This window comes from Otolemur garnettii, unplaced genomic scaffold, assembly GCF_000181295.1.
Source record: "Otolemur garnettii isolate 467f Iridium unplaced genomic scaffold, OtoGar3 scaffold00042, whole genome shotgun sequence".
NCBI classification, from domain to species: domain Eukaryota; kingdom Metazoa; phylum Chordata; class Mammalia; order Primates; family Galagidae; genus Otolemur; species Otolemur garnettii.
The window spans coordinates 5,494,018-5,511,647 of NW_003852437.1; the positions used below are offsets into that span (position 1 = coordinate 5,494,018).

General features: G+C 35.9%; 1 protein-coding gene across 1 annotated transcript in view; it reads right to left on the reverse strand.

The window, feature by feature from the left end:
- PEX3 (peroxisomal biogenesis factor 3) overlaps positions 1-17,630 on the reverse strand; it is a 36,033-nt gene that overhangs the window by 16,430 nt on the left and 1,973 nt on the right. Inside the window, exons 2-7 of the mRNA XM_003790274.3 lie at positions 10,836-10,967; positions 8,358-8,439; positions 2,274-2,317; positions 770-894; positions 249-315; positions 87-141 (exon numbers count right to left, since the gene is read on the reverse strand). Coding sequence (XP_003790322.1) covers positions 87-141; positions 249-315; positions 770-894; positions 2,274-2,317; positions 8,358-8,439; positions 10,836-10,967 — 505 coding nt within the window. The remainder of the gene's footprint in view (positions 1-86; positions 142-248; positions 316-769; positions 895-2,273; positions 2,318-8,357; positions 8,440-10,835; positions 10,968-17,630) is intronic.

Here is a 17,630-nt window from a genome sequence, read left to right on the forward strand (position 1 = left end):
AGTCAGTAGCTTTCTAGAATAATTCTAATTTTTCATTTATGCCATCAGAATCAGGGAGGCAGCAAAGTCAAATAAAAACATCTTACCTCCCCAAAATCTTCTGCACGGATTGTTTAATGACAGTGATCAATTCTGTCAGGCCTGTTAAAGAAAAAACGAATTTGAAAGCTTTGCTCACTTTTTAAATTCCTCAATAACACAAATAAAAGAATTGAAATTAGTATACAGGTCACAAGTAAGAATCTTACCATCTCCAAGGAGGTGCTGAATGCTTGATAAATACTGCTGCTGGACATCTGGGGGAGCAAGAACTGTCTGCACAGAACAGAAATAAGGTTAAATAATCCCAATGTTCAATTAGTAAATAAGTAATGCTCTCAGCATAACCTGAACTGAAACTTGCAGGATCTGAAATAATAGGAAAAATTATATTCCTTAACATAACAAAAAATGTAGTTTCAAGGTAGGGGTGGGGTCACAGTGTGTGACACATCTTTTTGGGGCAGGACACAATTATAAGAGGGACTTTACCTAACAAATGTAATCAATGTAACCTAGTTCTTTGTACCCTCAATGAATCCCAAGAATAAAATAAAATAAAAGGAAAAAAATGTAGTTTCAAAACACAAAAAGTAATTATATTACTAGAAGTTCACAATCATATGAAAAATAAAGATATTTAGTTCACAGGAATTGTTATCAGGATAAATAATAATCTCTGAACCTCTTGAACAAAAGGACAGTATCTATTTAAGTCTTTTGAACTTACAGTGCCATTTTTGCCAACTGCTGCATTATCCAGGTAAATATATCCACCAATTATGTTTAACTGGACCCGCAAAAGAACCACCAGCATACAAGTACTGTACACTGCCACGATACTTCTTGTGAAACCTTCATAGAGGGAAAAAAATACCATTTGCTACTGTTATTAAAACACCACAAGTATAATATCATTAACCATACTTATGGGTATTTTTTCATAAGATGAACTTTAAAAACGTATTTGTAACTGTTTCAAGTACAAAAATTTATCAATTTAAAATATTTCATAACTAGTCTCTCCTTATAAGTTGTTTAACGTAAATTAGAAACAATCTGTTAACTGAAACAATAACCAATAAAAACATATTAGATGAAAGAGTTAGAAAGGAAAGTAAGGAAGGATCAGGAAGTACAAAGAATTACAGCTTCAGAATTATTAGCTGCCAAGGAAGCCAGTTTGAAGTACAAGGGGCTGAGCACGTAACAACTGTGGCTTTCCACAGTGGTCAAGGAGGATGAGCCTGTGTCAGGACTGGAGAAAGGTACAGAAAGGCAGGACAAAGTCTGGGACTAGGCTTCTTAGGAGTGTAAGACAGTGATTAAAACACAGGAGAAAGTGAAGGCGCTGACTGCTGCTGAGCAGTCTAGGAAAATGTCCAGTGGATTTGGCAAATAGCAATTATTCCTGAGGCTTGAGAGATGTGCCTGGGTGGAGACACCAGATTGGAAGCCAGGCTGTATTGCACCAAGAATGAGTGGGAGTGAAGAAGAGAGCAGGAATGTAGAAATCTTTGGTCATAACGGGTGTGAGAAAGTACAGCAGCAGAAAGGAAATACCGGGTACTAGAGAGGTTTAATTTTTTTCCAAATAAGTAAGGTTTAATATCATTCTGTTGACAATGATAAGTTGAATGGATATGGGAAAAGAGAAATAACTGGTAGTATAGAAATTCTGAGACATAAGCAGACAGGCCCCAGGACAGCTCTTTTGTTTCAAATTTTTATCACTAATATAAGTTTGCATATAATATTAAAGTAAGAATAAAAACTTACTTTTATGTACGATAATATTGGAATACTTAATAAAAGTACTTAATAAAATGTCAGTACTTAAAAGTGTATGTTGTAGTCCAGGACAGTTTTACCAATGGTCATCATAACAAGAACAATAATGGTACAACCACTACCACTAACATTTACCAACCACTTTCTATGACACTGATATACTTACTTTGTATTATTTTATTTGATTCTAACAAAATTCTATGAGGCAGATAAGGAAGAGTTATCCACATGATAGAAAACAAAAATTTCCCTTTATAAATACAGTAGATCCATAGTTGACCACCTCAAGTTGACCTAATTTTCATAGACTGGACATGCACCACATGTATGAAACAGTTGACCACTTCCACAATTTGACCAGTTTGCTACAGTCTCTTAGGTCAAGTTATAGAGGTTCTACTGCGTTTTAAGAATGGGCTGTTACATGGGATATGCAGGCTTACTTATTATCTTCAGATCTTCCCATATTTCTAGCTTGTTTGGAGGTCTAAAAAAAAGTCAGAAAATATGAAAAATTAAAATTAATTGAGATAATCTAATGGAAAACTCTGAACTTCACACATCCTATTTAATTTTTTTACATTAAAACCAAAATAGGACAACTGCAGAAAACAAAGCCCACAAAATACAGTATAAAAACAGTCATAATCCTAGTAACCAATGATAACAACCACTTTCTCTGGTATATATTATTCTAGTCTTCTCTTCTTCAATATTATGCATTTAATATAAAATCACATAGGAGAGGAGAAATATTAATTTCTTTCCTTAATTTTCTGTTTTACAAACCATCTTTCCAAGGTAAATATGACGTGTTTTTTTTTTTTTTATCACTGGTATCATTCTGAACACCTGAATCTATATACATAGCTCATGTGTTTCAAAGCAGTGCAGTTCTTACTCTAGTGATATTCAAGTTGCCCATCTCTGACCACTGGAAGCTGGTTCCTAAATTATATTTTTATAATTTATATAATCCTGTATTAGCATTTTGTAGCTTTCAACTTTTTGACATGAAAAGTTGTTCTTGGTTCATCTTGTTCATTTCCTACTTAGACTTGAAATCAATCATTTCTCTAAGACTTCGCAGTGGACTAAGCTAATAAATTAGTATGTGTATATGTGTATATATTTATGTGTACATCTATTCTGTGGCTCAAAGGAGTAGGGCGCCCAGCCCCATATGCCGGAGATGGCGGGTTCAAACCCAGCCTTGGCCCAAAACCATCATGAATTCATACTAATACTTCTAACTGAAAATCAGCCATAGTATTTTTAACTTAATCTCAGTAATCTTTCACCTGTGTTTCTTTTTGTCTACACTAAAAATTAGCGAAACCAACATAATTATTAATTTGCTTCATCTCCCTCAGTACACAACAGTCTCAGAATAACAACAGCAATGTTAAAAAGAGTTTAAGCTTTTTGTTTGTCCAATTCCATGTGTGGAAACAGCATACACTACTAAGGATACATAGTCAAATTTCTTTGAAAGTAATTTACATAGTTTCTGGCTTTGTGGCTGTACAACTGACTAAAATCATATTTAAGCTCATCTGTTTTATTGTACTATCAACTTCTGGACATTGCTTTCTAAATATATAGTTTTATAGTTACGTAAAATATTTATATGCTACCCAAAGTCAAATTTATACAACACAGTATATTCAGGGATGTCTGTTCTTATCCTCCCCTTATTTTCTCCCTTCTTCACAGGTAATTCTTTTTTTTTTTTTTAAGATAAAATCTGACTCTGTGGCCCTGAGTAGAGTGCCATGGCATCCTGATAGCTCACAGTAATTCTCAAACTGTTGGGCTCAAGCAATCCTTTGCCTCAGTTTTTCTGGTTAGTAGAGTTGGAGTCTCACTCTTGCTCAGGCAGGTCTCAAACTCTTGAAGTCAAACAATCCACCAGCCTCAGCCTCCCAGAGTACTAGGATTACAGGTTGTGAGCCACCACACCCAGCGTACCAAGGTGACTATTTAAAAAAATGCTTGAACTTTCTGTTATTGTGCTTTATATAAGTGTGTGTATGCATATGTATTTTCATACCTACTCCTTAGATAAATGGAAGCATACTATACACATTTTTCTTTACCTTTTTAAAAAATACAGAAATGTATCTTATGGAGATCATTCCCTAATAGTGCAGTGGTCCTTATCCTTATCCTTATCCTCAGGAGATATGTTTCAAGATCTCTAGTGGATGCCCGAAACCTCAATAGTACTGAACCCTATACATTCATTTCATCCCATACATACTTACCTATGATAAAGTTTAATTTATAAATTACTCACAGTAAGAAATTAACAATAGTAAGTCACAATAAAATAGCACCATTGTAAAAATATGCAAGAACACCTGAGGCTAGGTAACTTAAAGAAAAGAAGGGCTATTTGGCTCACAGTTCTGCAGGCTGTACAAGAAATATATGCTGGCATTTGCCTCTAGTGAGGCCCTCTGGGACATTTTACTCATGTCACAGGGTGAGACAAGGGAAAGCCAGTGTGTCACAGGGTGAGACAAGGGAAAGCCAGTGTGTCACAGGGTGAGACAAGGGAAAGCAAACGTGTCACACAGTGAGACAGGGAGCAGAGAGAGAAGGCAGGTGCCAGGCTCTTATAAACAATCAGCTTTCTTGTGAACAACTAGAGGACTCACTCATTACTGTGGCCATGAGGGATCTGCTCCCAAGACCCAGATACTTTCTTTAGGTTTCACCTCCAATGCTGGGGGTCAAATTTCAATATGAGATTTGGAGGGGAGAAGCATCCAGACCATATCAGCAGTATTTGGTATCTTTTAACTGAGGCACAGTATACCACTGTGTGGATGTAGTTTGTGGCTTTTCAAACCACCTATGTGGAAGAACCAGGCTTTTTTCCGGTCTTTTATTTTTCCAATTTATCACAAAGCGATATTTTTGTTCTTATATAATAACAAGTAAATTACTAGTATAATGAAATAAAAAGCACAGACATACAAAATACAAGCCCATATTCTCTATTTTATATTCAGACACAAATTTGCATTTCAGGAAGAAACCGAGTTATGTTGCAATTGTGAGATATCATCTTTCTTGGCCAGTGAGCAGACTCGGAGCTTCACTCACCCCTTTCCTAGATGGCGCAGGTATAGATGTGTGGAGGAAATACTCGAGGACATTACTGCAACCTTAATCTCATCTCTTGTGCAAGATTCACAAGGGAATGCTGTGTTTACTTCAAATCAACTACAATTCAAGAGTGAGATACCTAACACAAGCATATCACATCTTTTGATTGCTCCTAAGAAAAATTTCAAAGTACTTTTCATAAAAATTTGAAACAAAACAAATTTCCATATAGAAAGTGCTCAGTAGGAGTGATCTGTGGAAGGGCAAATTAGAGCACCGGAATCGAAACTATGTTTGCTCAAACCACATTTTAGTTGAGGTGACTCTGGTGGGAGAAGAGAGCGTTATAGTTACCCAAGACATTTTTTCATGTTGACACTCACCATTATTAGACTTTAAAAGTTAGATTTGAAAATATTGACACTATCTTTTTAAACATTCCAAAACCTATGTAAGATTCTAAATCTATGCAAAAGAACAGAGAAAATGATTTGTCTAGGGGAAATAACTTCCAAATAGGAAGACTCTTTAATGTAACAAAAATATTTGTTTAAGAATTAAACTAATCCTTTCAAAGTGTTCTACCTGTCTTATGAGGAAGGGTGTTTGAGATGTTTTGCCTTTGAAACTTGATTGCCATTATCAGCCTTCAATTAGAATGCCAAGTATTGAAAACAGGGATGGCTATTTGTTTGCTACCATGAAACCGATGAAAGAAGATTGCAAAAGCATTTGTTTATTTCTGATTAGTTATTACCACAATTAGTTTAAAGATAAAACTAACTTGCTGAACAGGCTTATATGAGACCAGAATCTCATGTTAAACTAATATAGAAGAAGTCATAGGAGTGGAGGCCTTATGTAATTACGTTTTGTAAAGGGCTCACGCCCTTCTTTATACAACTATTTTTCAAATGGACACTCCCCACCACCAAATTGCAAATGGTAATTTCAAATCAAAAGGAAGCTAGGAAAAAAAAAATCAACATTGAGGTATTTAAAGAGGAAACAGTGAATGATAACTGTTGCCCATCTTAAATTTTCCAAAATCTCAGAAACTCTCCTCCCTGTGTACTAAGTAAAAAAAGGAGAACTATCCCTTTTCTTTAAAGCTGTCCAAGAATTAATCATCAAAATTAATCAGCTGTCCATCAAAATTAATCATATATATTTTTTCTATACTCCTACATTTTCTCCCCATTTTTGCTTTTCTTTTGGAGACAGAGTCTATGTCACCCTCAGTAGAGTGTGGTGGCGTCACAGCTCACAGCCACCTCAAATTCTTGGGCTCAAGCGATTCTCTTGCCTCAGCCTCCCAAGTAGCTGGGAACTACAGGGGCCCGCCACAGCATCCAGCTATTTTTTGGTTGCAGTTGTCATTGTTGTTTGGCAGGCCTGGGGCCTGGGCCAGGCTCAAACCCACCAGCTTCGGGGTATATGGCGGGTGCCCTACTTACTGAGCTACGAGTGCCGAGCCCCACGTTTTGCTTTTACTATTTAACACAGCAATAAACATAGTATGTATGGAATTATGATAATTTATTCATATTTCGTCTCCTTTGGATGACAAAGCCTTCAAAAGAAAGGGACCTCATCTAATTATCTTGACTCCTCCAAAGCACCTGGAATGCTGGGCCTTACAGGAAATAAAGATCCACCAAGAAGGAAGCCACCATGCTTAGTATGTTCATTATTATATGATTTTTACAAAAGTGCTACTCACTTATTTGTCTTTCCTTCTCATTAGATTAAAACTTATAGCAATTAAAATCTTTCTGCATATATATATATATATATATATATATATAGCTGATTATTAAGTACTTGACCAAAAGCAATCTGGTTTTGTTTGTAATTATATGAACTAATTTTTAAGGTAAGACTTATATCTGTAAGAAGGAAGAAAGGTCTGTCTATCTCTAAGAATGATGATATATAAAGGGGAAAAATGCTTATCACTTGCTTTATATTTTAATCAGATGACAAAAAATCCCAAGTACACAAATTCATTGCTACTTTGGGAAGTATTCTCTGAATGTAGAAAACATTTTCAAAGCAATTTTCCAGCTTGCTATTTAAAGTGTCTGAGCATTGAATTCCTATTGCAAAATGGAGATAATATCTGCTTCCCAGGAATACTGTTTAAATTGAATGGCTGCAAATATGGAAGGTACCTAGCACCAGGCCTGGCACAGCGAGACATTCAAGAAAGAACCACTGATGACTGCAGATTTTTCAGCTGAAACTTTTCAAGCCAGAAGAGGATGGTCATCCAACTTAAACCTTCTTAAACAATTTTTGGCACAGGACACTGTATCCTGCTAAACTGAATTTCATTTGTGATGGAGAAATCAAATATTTTACTACCATCCAAATGTTGAGGAAATTTGCCATAGTTAGGCCAGCTCTACAGAAAGTACTCAGACCCATTTTTCATGATGAATAGCATGATGGTCCACCACCAAAGTAAATACACCCAGAAATTAAGGAACAAAGCCTAGCTTCCACAATGGTGAAAGGGATACAAGAAAGCTCTAGACCTCTGAAAAATAAGATGACCCAAACTCTACCATATATATCAATTTTCTCAAAAAAATGTGAATGGCTTGAATTCTCCTCTAACGAGGCACAGGCTGGCTGACTAGATACAAAAGCTCAGGCCCGATATCTATTATCTCCAAGAAACACACATGATATCAATGGATAAAACAAGACCCAGGAGGAAGGGAAGGAAAACAATAATCCAGGCACATGGAAATCAGAAAAAAGCAGGGGTTGCAATCTTATTTGCAAAAACAATCTTCAAGATTCCACATATAAGTGAGATCATGCAATACAAAAAAAAAAAAAGTAAGAAGGAAGAACACCTCCTTCTACCTGGCTATTGGACAGGTGATTACAAGGCACTTGACTATTTTAGTAAGAGGACAACAAGTAGAATTTATCTATTGAAACCACTGCCTCCATGCTGTTCATAAAGAAGCCACTTCCTCGGGAAGTCTCCTCTAACGTGGCATCATACCAAATTACCGTGTCCGACACATGCTGCATTTCACAGACAGGGTCATATATGAAAGTGCTTTGGAAACAGCAAACTATCACAGTCATGTAAATTACCAGTACTGCATTGTCTGCCTATGTTAATTTTGTTCTTCATTTTATTAACTTAACATACAAGTTCCATAAACCTTATTTATTTTAAAAAATACATCCACATGCTTTACACTATAAACTCTTCAAGAAGCACAAAATTTAATATAGCGTTGTTAGCATCACAGTATCTGGTTCAGGAACACATTTAATAAACAGTGACTTGTTAAATTTTTTAATAATTTCCAAGTGATATAAGATCTACACTCTATACAATGTAAGTGTGGTACCTAAATGAAAATGCTAAAACTTGCATTTACCTGTTTTTTAGCAGAGCTGTGAGGCTCTCAGAATTTAGTTGCTGCATTAAGGCCTCCCTTAGTGTTGGAAGCATGGATAGCACTGTAGTAAAACAGAAAATAAAAGGTCACTGCCCTCACTAAGAAATGCACATTGTTTTAGTCTATTTGACAGGGCTAGCAACTAGCAGGAGTTGGTCGGAGTTAGAGAATTCAAATTATTGTTATTAATAGTATAATATAAAGCTATTATATACAAATAATATGTATAATATATAGCTATTATATACCATAAATGGAAAATTATTCCCAGATATTAACAGTGGTCATCTTTTGATTATGAATAATTGTTTTCTTCTTTCTATATTTTCCAAATTTTTTTACAAGAAATGTTTGCTTCTCATACAATGAAAATGAACAAAAACATTTTTATCTTCACTATACTTTTTGCTTCATATTTTATTTCTAATTTTAGAAAAAGGTATTTGTTAAAAACTAAAAAGCCATAAGCACTTATTATAACCTATACAAAAGTGCACTGGGCTAGCCATTAAAAACCCCTGAATTTTAGTGTTAGTTTTGTCAGAGAAAACTGTTTGTTAATCCTAAGACTAATGTGAAGATGTAATGAGCCATAGTACTCTACAGAAAAAAAAAATTACATGTAATTGTTAGGAGTTCATTAATTGCTCTACACACGAAATAAAAAATGTTGGAGAAATATATAAATATAAATTTAAAATGAATTTCAGTAATAACACTAAATAAGTAATGATAATAAAATGAAAAAGTATTGAGTGATCACAAACACTACATTCTAAAAGGGAAAACTTCTTAGGTAAGAAAACTAGTTATATTTACCCCCAAATGCTAATTTTTTCTAGCATATCCATTACATCTTATCCAAAAGGAAAGAAAATTAATCATATTATTTGTAACTCCGTTTGTAATACATACCAGAAGGCTAATTTGTAAAGTTTTTCAGTGATTTTGGCTCCTAGTGATCACCATATCTTATTTTCAATAGCACACAGTTAGCTCTTTGTTCATCTGAGAGTTGTGATTGTCATAGAAATATATAACCAAACAAAACAAAAAGAAATGTGCAACCCACATCATCCGCTGGGAGGAGCAGCGTTAACTGCCAGCTGGATCCATGAGCGTGTGTGCACTGCTCCCAGTTAAGGACAGTGCTCAAGGGGATGCAGACCCATCCCTCTAGCCTCCTCTACCAGAAACTCTGGCTTGCAGACTCCCCACTGGCCTGCCACAACTTCCTTAGAATGTTCTGTGGTCTCCAACTCTTCTTACCTACCTTCCTTCCTCCTCCCTTCTGTTCACAAGCATTAGAACTGCACAGTGGGAGAAAGGCCTCCCTTATCTTTGTTTTTCACAGGCATTTCTCCTCATAGGTCTCAGCTAAGCCAATCTCAGCATCTGCTTCCTGGGGGACCCACACTGACCCATGCCAAACTAAGATATATTTTGGGACCCAAGCAGCTACCTTTTACTATTTTCTGAAAAACTGAGTAAGAACCAGAAATAAACTGTTTTTTAAAAACTCATTAAAATGTCCTGGGCAGCACCACTAGATTGAATGCTGAATGTCCATTTACAGAATTGTGTGATCTTCAAAAGGTTACCATTTACTCTGTATGTTCCAAGTACTACATACATTAACTCATTACAGCCTTACAAAACATTTATGAAGTGGGTTTTAAGATGGCCATTTTATAGAGGGGAGAGCTTAGGTTTAGACTGGTTCAAAGACACAGAGATAATACATGACAAACTGGGAAATGCACCAGGTTGGCCTCATCTGAGAGCTTGAGTTCTTACTCTCTGTGCCTTATCACAGCTGTCATGATACACAGTATTTAGGATTACTATTTGCTTTAAAGAATTGAGGTATTTTTCTAAGCATTATTACTTCAAATATTAAAAATCATACTCCAACTATAACTTTAGTTGTGTCACTTAATCTTCTTGATCTGAGCCTTAAAATGAGGGAGACAGAGGCCGGCATGGTGGCTCACACCTATAATCCTAGCACTCTGGAAGCCTGAGGAAGGTGGATAGCTTGAGCTCAGGAGTTTGAGACCAGCCTGAGCCAGAGTGAGACCCACCTCTACTAAAAATAGAAAAAAGAGCTGGGCTTTGTGGCCAGTGTCTTTAGTCCCAGCTACCAGGGAGGCTGGGCGTTGTAGGGTGCTTGTAGTCCCAGCTACTCAGGAGGCTGAGGCAAAAGAATCGCCTGAGTCCAGGAGTTGGAGGTTGCTGTGAGCTGTGTGATGCCACGGCACTCTATGGAAGGCAATAAAGTGAGACTCTGTCTCAAAAAAAAAAAGAAAAGATGTATTTCAATTAAATGATGCAAATACTTGCTGGATTTATCATTCTTCTTTTGTCTTTTCCTCCAAATTTGTTCCAAGGAGTCTGCAAATTAATAAAAGTCATCAAACAGTTTTATATAAATATAAATGTTTCTTGTTGTCTTACCTGTCATATTGCAAGTCCTTTGGTTACTTTCAAAATGATACTGCCGTCGAGCTTGAGCAATGTACTCTGTGGCCTCCCTTTCTTGTATTTCTCTGATTTTCTTCTGTCCATATTTCCCCAGTATATATACTCCTAAAACCATTTTTAAAAATAAGCTAAAATATTACAGTACTAAAAATTTCAAACAGTATTTTTAACATCCTTTATCTAATTATAAGTTTATGTTAGTGAAAAGCTAAAAATTATAACTTTTTGAAAACCTGAATTAAAGAACCTTGTAACACTGACTTAAAAAAAGGATCAGATTAGCATTTTAATAGCTAGTGACAGAGAAAATGATGGGTACAAAAGTACTAAGTCTGAAGAAGCAGAAAGGAATTAAGTCTAAAAAGTCTGACAGTGCCTTTAATAGTGAACTTGAGAAATTATAAATGGTCAACAATAGGGAATGGTTTAAATAAGTTATGATGTACACATACAATGGAATCTTATGCAACTATTAAAAACTACCTTGCTGGCCAGGTGTGGTGGTTCATGGCCTATAATTCTAGCACTCTGGGAAGCTGAGGCAGGGGACTGCTTGAGGCCAAGATTTAGAGATCAACCTGAGCAAGAGCAAGACCTCATCTTTACAAAAAAAGAAAAATTAGCCAAAGGCGGTGGCACATGATTGTAATCCTGGCAGCTAGGGAGGCTGAGGCAGGAAGATAATTTTTGAGGTTGCAGTGAACTATGATGATGCCACTGCACTCTAGCCTGGGCAACAGAGTTGAGATCCTGTCTCCAAATCCCCCAACTCTCCCCACAGTCGAAAACCTCACTTATATTGTTAAATAGATACTGAGTCAAGAAAATATCCTAGTGCCAGGCTAGAGTGCAGTGGTGAGAGGGACTGTATTTTTAATAGAAACAGATACAGAAAAATAGATTGGTTTTAACAATGATTGCTGAATGGTGGGATAACAGGTGATTTTTTTGTTCTGTTTGCTTGTCTATATTTTTCATATTTTCTTCAATGAACACAAAATACTTTTAAAAAATATAACATTTTTAAAAGAAAGAATGAAAGAAAGGAGATAGGCAAACAATCTGTTTATCTATCCATGTGTTAGAAAGATCCTTCTTTCTGAGAAAAGGCAAGAGAATGAAATTTGTATCATTTAAAACCTAGTTACTTAATTAGAAAAGGAAGAAAGAGGGCACTGAAAATTCTAAAATATAACATCACGGTAGAAAAATGTAAACATCACATGGCCTGTAATCTTACACGTTTCAGCACAGATGACATGATAAAAATGTGTGCATCCTGGTCCATACCTAAAGGGGAGTCACTTACCATAAGTGGGAATGGAACACTCCAGAGTGGTTAGCTAGCATTTGATCAAAAGCCACACTCCACAGCTTAACCACTTCCAATACGTTTTATCTCTGAGCAGCACCATGTACTTTACTAATTAGGATAATGAATACCAGGAATGGATTTTCATAAATCATATTAGTGGTTTTCAAGATACCGGACCAGCTAAAACATTTTAGTAATATTCATATGAACTAGAATATATGAATCTCATAAGTTCTTCACCCTTAGGAATGCCTTAAATTGGGACCCTGAGCTGCTGGTTTGGAGGAGTCTTAGTCCAGTGAATTAAGCAGTTGGGCAGCTTAATTCTACAGCTAGAATTGTGCTGCATTTGCATTAGGTAAATCTTTTATGCCGGTTCTGTAATAGGGCCAAAAAAAGGACAGAATGCAGGGACTTCCATGAGTTTATAGAATAGAGTGTGTTACTGTTTAATCTCTGCTTCATAATAGATGTTTTCACATGTGTCAGAATGTGGTTTCATTATAACATGGCGGCAACGTTGTAAGGAAGTAACTAATCCTCACCTGTCTCCACTGTCTATGGCCCCGCATATCTACCATAGAGAACCTGAAATCTGTGGATGACCTAACTAATTGGATTTGGTCTGTTTGTCACAAGTGGAAAAGGGGTAGCCCTCTAGGAACTGCAAAGCAAATGCACACCCTGAGTTATTTTCCTTAATACAGGTGTTATAGGTGAATTGATAAGACATTACTTATGTCTTAAAAATAGTTTAGTAAAAGACTATGTGCTAAAAATAATTAGACAAAGCATGCTTGCTGTTAATATGTTTGTGTGGAAATAAACATACTATAACTATGCTTAAAGAACAAATAAAAGTTCATATAAGTGGCTTGATGGTTACTTGTTCTGTGATAGTGCCACAGTAGCAAGAGAGCGAAGAAACTCACTTATACTTCACAAAGTAAACCTCTGACAGGCAATTCTGACATAACAAGTAGATCTAAATAATTTGCTTATATTTTGCACAACAGGTTACTAAAAGTTATGTGTAAAATGATGAGTGCATTTCTCAAGTTATACTATAAAATAAAACACTGCAATGACTCCCTTTGCATAGCTAAGAATTCCGGAATAATAGTGAACTTATTTGGTATATATGTTTTCCTGGGGAGAAGGCCCCATTGTTTTTATCAGATTCTCATAAATATGATAAAGAAAAAGCTATTAGGAACTGTTATTTGTCTGATAAGTATATATTCTAACTAAATTAAAAAAGAAAACGACTTGGTATAGGTGGAACTGTATTGTCCCACAATTCACATGCTGAAGCCTAGTACCTCAGAATGTGACCTTATTTGGAGACAGAATCTTTCTAGAGGTCATCAGTTAAAATGAAGTCATGAGAGTGGGTCCTCATATAGTATGTCTGGTGTCCTTATAAGAAGAGAAAACTCAGACAAAGACATTGGAAGAGGGAGGATGATGTGAAATCACGGAGGAGATGGCCACCTGCCAGCCATAGAGAAAAGGTTGGAACAAGGCTTTCCTTACATCTCACAGAAAGGAACAAACCCCAATCTTGGCCTTCTCACCTTTGGAACCGTGAGATAATAAAGTTCTGTTGGTTAAGCTGCCCAGACTGTGTGCCTTCTTACAGTAGTGTTGGCAAACTAGTAATACATGGGAGTAAGATAAAATCACATAATTCATTATTTTTCCTGAGGCAGCACTGAAGTAGGTTCCCACATAAGGTCTCATTCCCCCAAGTTCTCATACTCAAAATTCACAGATTCTGCTCTTGTTAGGTATGTCTCCCTAGAAAAATAAGGCAAAGAATTCCTTAGCTAAAATACAGATCCCAGGACATCTATGTATCAAACAACTGGCAGCCTAAATTCTGGCTGAGAGAAGATAGGACATACTGACTGCTCTGGCACTAACTAGTTAGGTGACTTTTGAGGAAGTCCTTTTCCTCTGTTTGTGTCTAAATTTCTTCATCCATAAAATAAAATGCTGAGATCATATAAACTTTAAAGTTCCTTTTGTAGCTACGCCTTTATTTATGAAAAATTAAAACATTTACTAAATATCTCAAAAAAATAAATGTAGAATGTTTTGAGGTTTCCTTTCATAACATTGTTGGTAAAACAAAGTATCTTCTAGTTTTTCAGTAATTGAGTTCTTTCTTCTCTTTCTGGACAAAAATCCCTGCAATATAACTACTTTACTAGGTTAATAATTGTAGTAAAAGTTTGAAAATAATCTATTAACATCATTCCCCATCCAATAGAACACCAAATCCTGCTACAGTACTCTGTTTCTATTTCAGAAATACATATATATGTATGTATAGTTTTTTTTTTTTTTTTTTTAAGAGATAGAGTCTCACTTTATTGCCCTGGGTAGAGTGCTGTAATGTCACAGCTCATAGCAATCTCCAACTCCTGCGCTTAGGTGATTCTCTGGCCTCAGCCTCCAAAGTAGCTAGGACTACAAGTGCCTGCCACAATGCCCTGCTATTTTTTTTTGTTGCAGTTTGGCTGGGCCCGGGTTCGAACCTGCCACCCTCGTATAGGGCTGGTGCCCTACCCACTGAGCCACAGACACCACCCTATTTCAGAGATATTTTTTTGTTGTTGTTGCTGTTGTTGCAGTTGTCATTGTAGTTTAGCTGGCCCAGGCTGGGTTCGAACTCGTCAGCCTTGGTGTATGTGGCCGGTGCTGTAACCACTGTGTTACAGCACAAAGCCCCAGAAATATTTCCTACATGATGCTACTTTTCTACAAATCCCTTATCATTATTTTCAATTAGACTCTAACTACTATTAATGCCCTTGAACCAGACCAATAGCTTCCTAATGCATCTGTTCTTACCTCCTTCTCATCCATCTTTTATAGGCAAAGTGATTTTTTAAAACATAAACCTGACTATATTTTCCCTTTTTTAGAAGTCAACAACATGCCATCATTTCTTAAGTGCAAGAAAATGTATATTCTCTGTTCCACTTACATCAAAATTACTTGGGGTAATTAAAAATGTAGGCTTTAAGGACAGTTCTCATATTGTAAAATGTCTTGTACGATGCTGCATCCTCAGTACATTAACACTCTGACTGGTACTTACTTGGAGTTCAATAAATATTTGTTGAATGAATTATGTAATTCTTGAACTACACTCTAAACCTAAAGAATCAGAATCTGGTTAAAAGAAGTCTATGTTTTTATTAAGCTCCTTCAGTGATTTTTATCCACCCTAAAGTCTAAGAAGCACAAACATAAAGGACAGTGCCCAAATATGGAGAATGGCTTAAACAAGAAGGCCCTTCACAATCTGTGTCCAGATTCATCTTTTGCCACTTGTCACTTGCTTACCCTCTTTGATTCATCAAAAACAGTCTCTGTGAATGACCCCTTTTCCTTCACTAGTTTTATAGTGTATGAGGAAATTATTCTTTATGAAGCTTTGCCAGACATCTCCATTCTATTCTCTTTTCTACGCTCCCACAGCACCCTGCTGTATTTTTGCACTATTCTATCACACCACTTTTGTTTATTTCCATTTTCACACTATGAGTTCTTCAAAGTTAGGAAATGTCTTATCCTTTGTATATAGAGAGTCCAGTACAGTGAGAGTAGGCATTCTCATTTAAAGGTTTGTTGAATGACAGAATGAAAGAATGAATGAAAATGCTAAGAGGCAGAGATTATAGGACTTAAGATATAATTCCAAATCATTGTTATGGCATTTTTTTAGAAATCAGCAAGTCAATGAATATGAATCTGGATGTTCTCTGTTCTCCAGCAATGTTCTGAAAATATGGCCGGAGAACCCCTGAGTGTCTCTGAAATCCTTTCAGGGAATCTCTGAAGTCAAAACTTTTTAAATAATATTGAAATGTTATTTGCCTTTTTTATTCTCATTCTCTCATGAATGTACAGTGGAATTCTAGAGGTTACATGACATGTGGTATCACAACTGATTGAATGCAGAAAGAGATGGGAGAATTCAGCTTTCTTCAATTAAGCCAAATATTAGATGCACAAAATATAAAATAATACCACTCTTGTATTTTTTTAAATGTGTATTTATGTTAATATATAAGTTTATTAATGTTATTTTAAAATGAATTACCCCAGAAGGGTGGTGTGAACTTACAGTCCAAGCTACTTGGAGGCTGAAACAAGAGGAACTCTTGAGACAGGCGTTCAAGACCAGCAAGACCCCAGCTCAAAACAATGAATTAATAAATATTTTTAAAAATTCTTAGTTTTAATTTTTAATATTGTAACCATTAATAGATACAAAATTTCAACAGCTCTTTAAGGTCCTTAATTTTTCAAAATACAAAGCAGACTTTAGATCAAAATGTGTGGGAGCTACTGTCTTTTCACAAACTGGTCAAATTGTACAAACTGGTCTAAAGCAATTGCCCATTCAAATAAAGGAAAAATGTCTGTAACTCAAAGCTTTTTATTTTTTGAGCCTGGGGTCTTACTCTGTCACCCTATCCTGGAATATGGTGGTGATATCATAGTTCGCTGTAGCTTCTAACTCGGGGGCTCAAGCAATCCTCTTTCTCAGCCTACTGAGTAGCTAGGACTAAAAGCACATGCTACAGTGCCAAGGTAATTTTTTAAATGGATTTTGTAGAAAGAGGTCTTGCTATGTTGCTCAGGCAGGCTTCAAGCAATCCTCCAGCCTCAGCCTCCTAAGATGCTGGGATTAAAGGCATGAACCAGCACATCCAGCCTCAAAACTTTATTAGGTTTATTCCCCCCACTACTGAATAGCCAGACATTTTTGAGAATGTGTGTTGATATATTATCCAGCTGTCAAAGTCTGTCAAAATGTCCCATAAAGTTCTTCCTGATTTTTTTTTTTTTTGCAACTGCGTATGCTATTAGCCAGCCTGATCGGTAGAACATTTGTTCACGTCTCTCATGGTTTTGTATTTTAATTATTCATATACTTGTTTTTCCTTATCAGACCACAGAGTCTATGAAAGCACAGTGGCATAAAGTAGAAAGAGAATGTGCTTTGGGGTCTAACATACCTGCGTTTAAGTTCTAGCTTTATGTTACTAACTCTGAGACATCAGAAAAGTTTCTTAAATTCTTAGGGCTCTAGTTGCCTCACATTTTAATGAAGATAACAATAAATGTCCTGTTCTCATCCCCACTAATTAAAAAAAGCTTAGCACAGTACTCAGCATAAAGTAGGCACCTGATTAAATGGTAGCTATTACTATTAAAAATCTGTAAATCTTGTGTTTCTAATCATAATACCTTCAGCAATAAAGGTACTTGATTAATCTCTAAGATTAGATTAATTAAAATCTAACATGTTATAGAACTCTTGAAGCAGAAAGAATATGAAGTTCAAACAAATATCAATCATGGTTATCTACTTTCTTTTTATATTGATGGTCTTTTTGATATAAATCACTAGAATTATTTTCCTTTTCCAT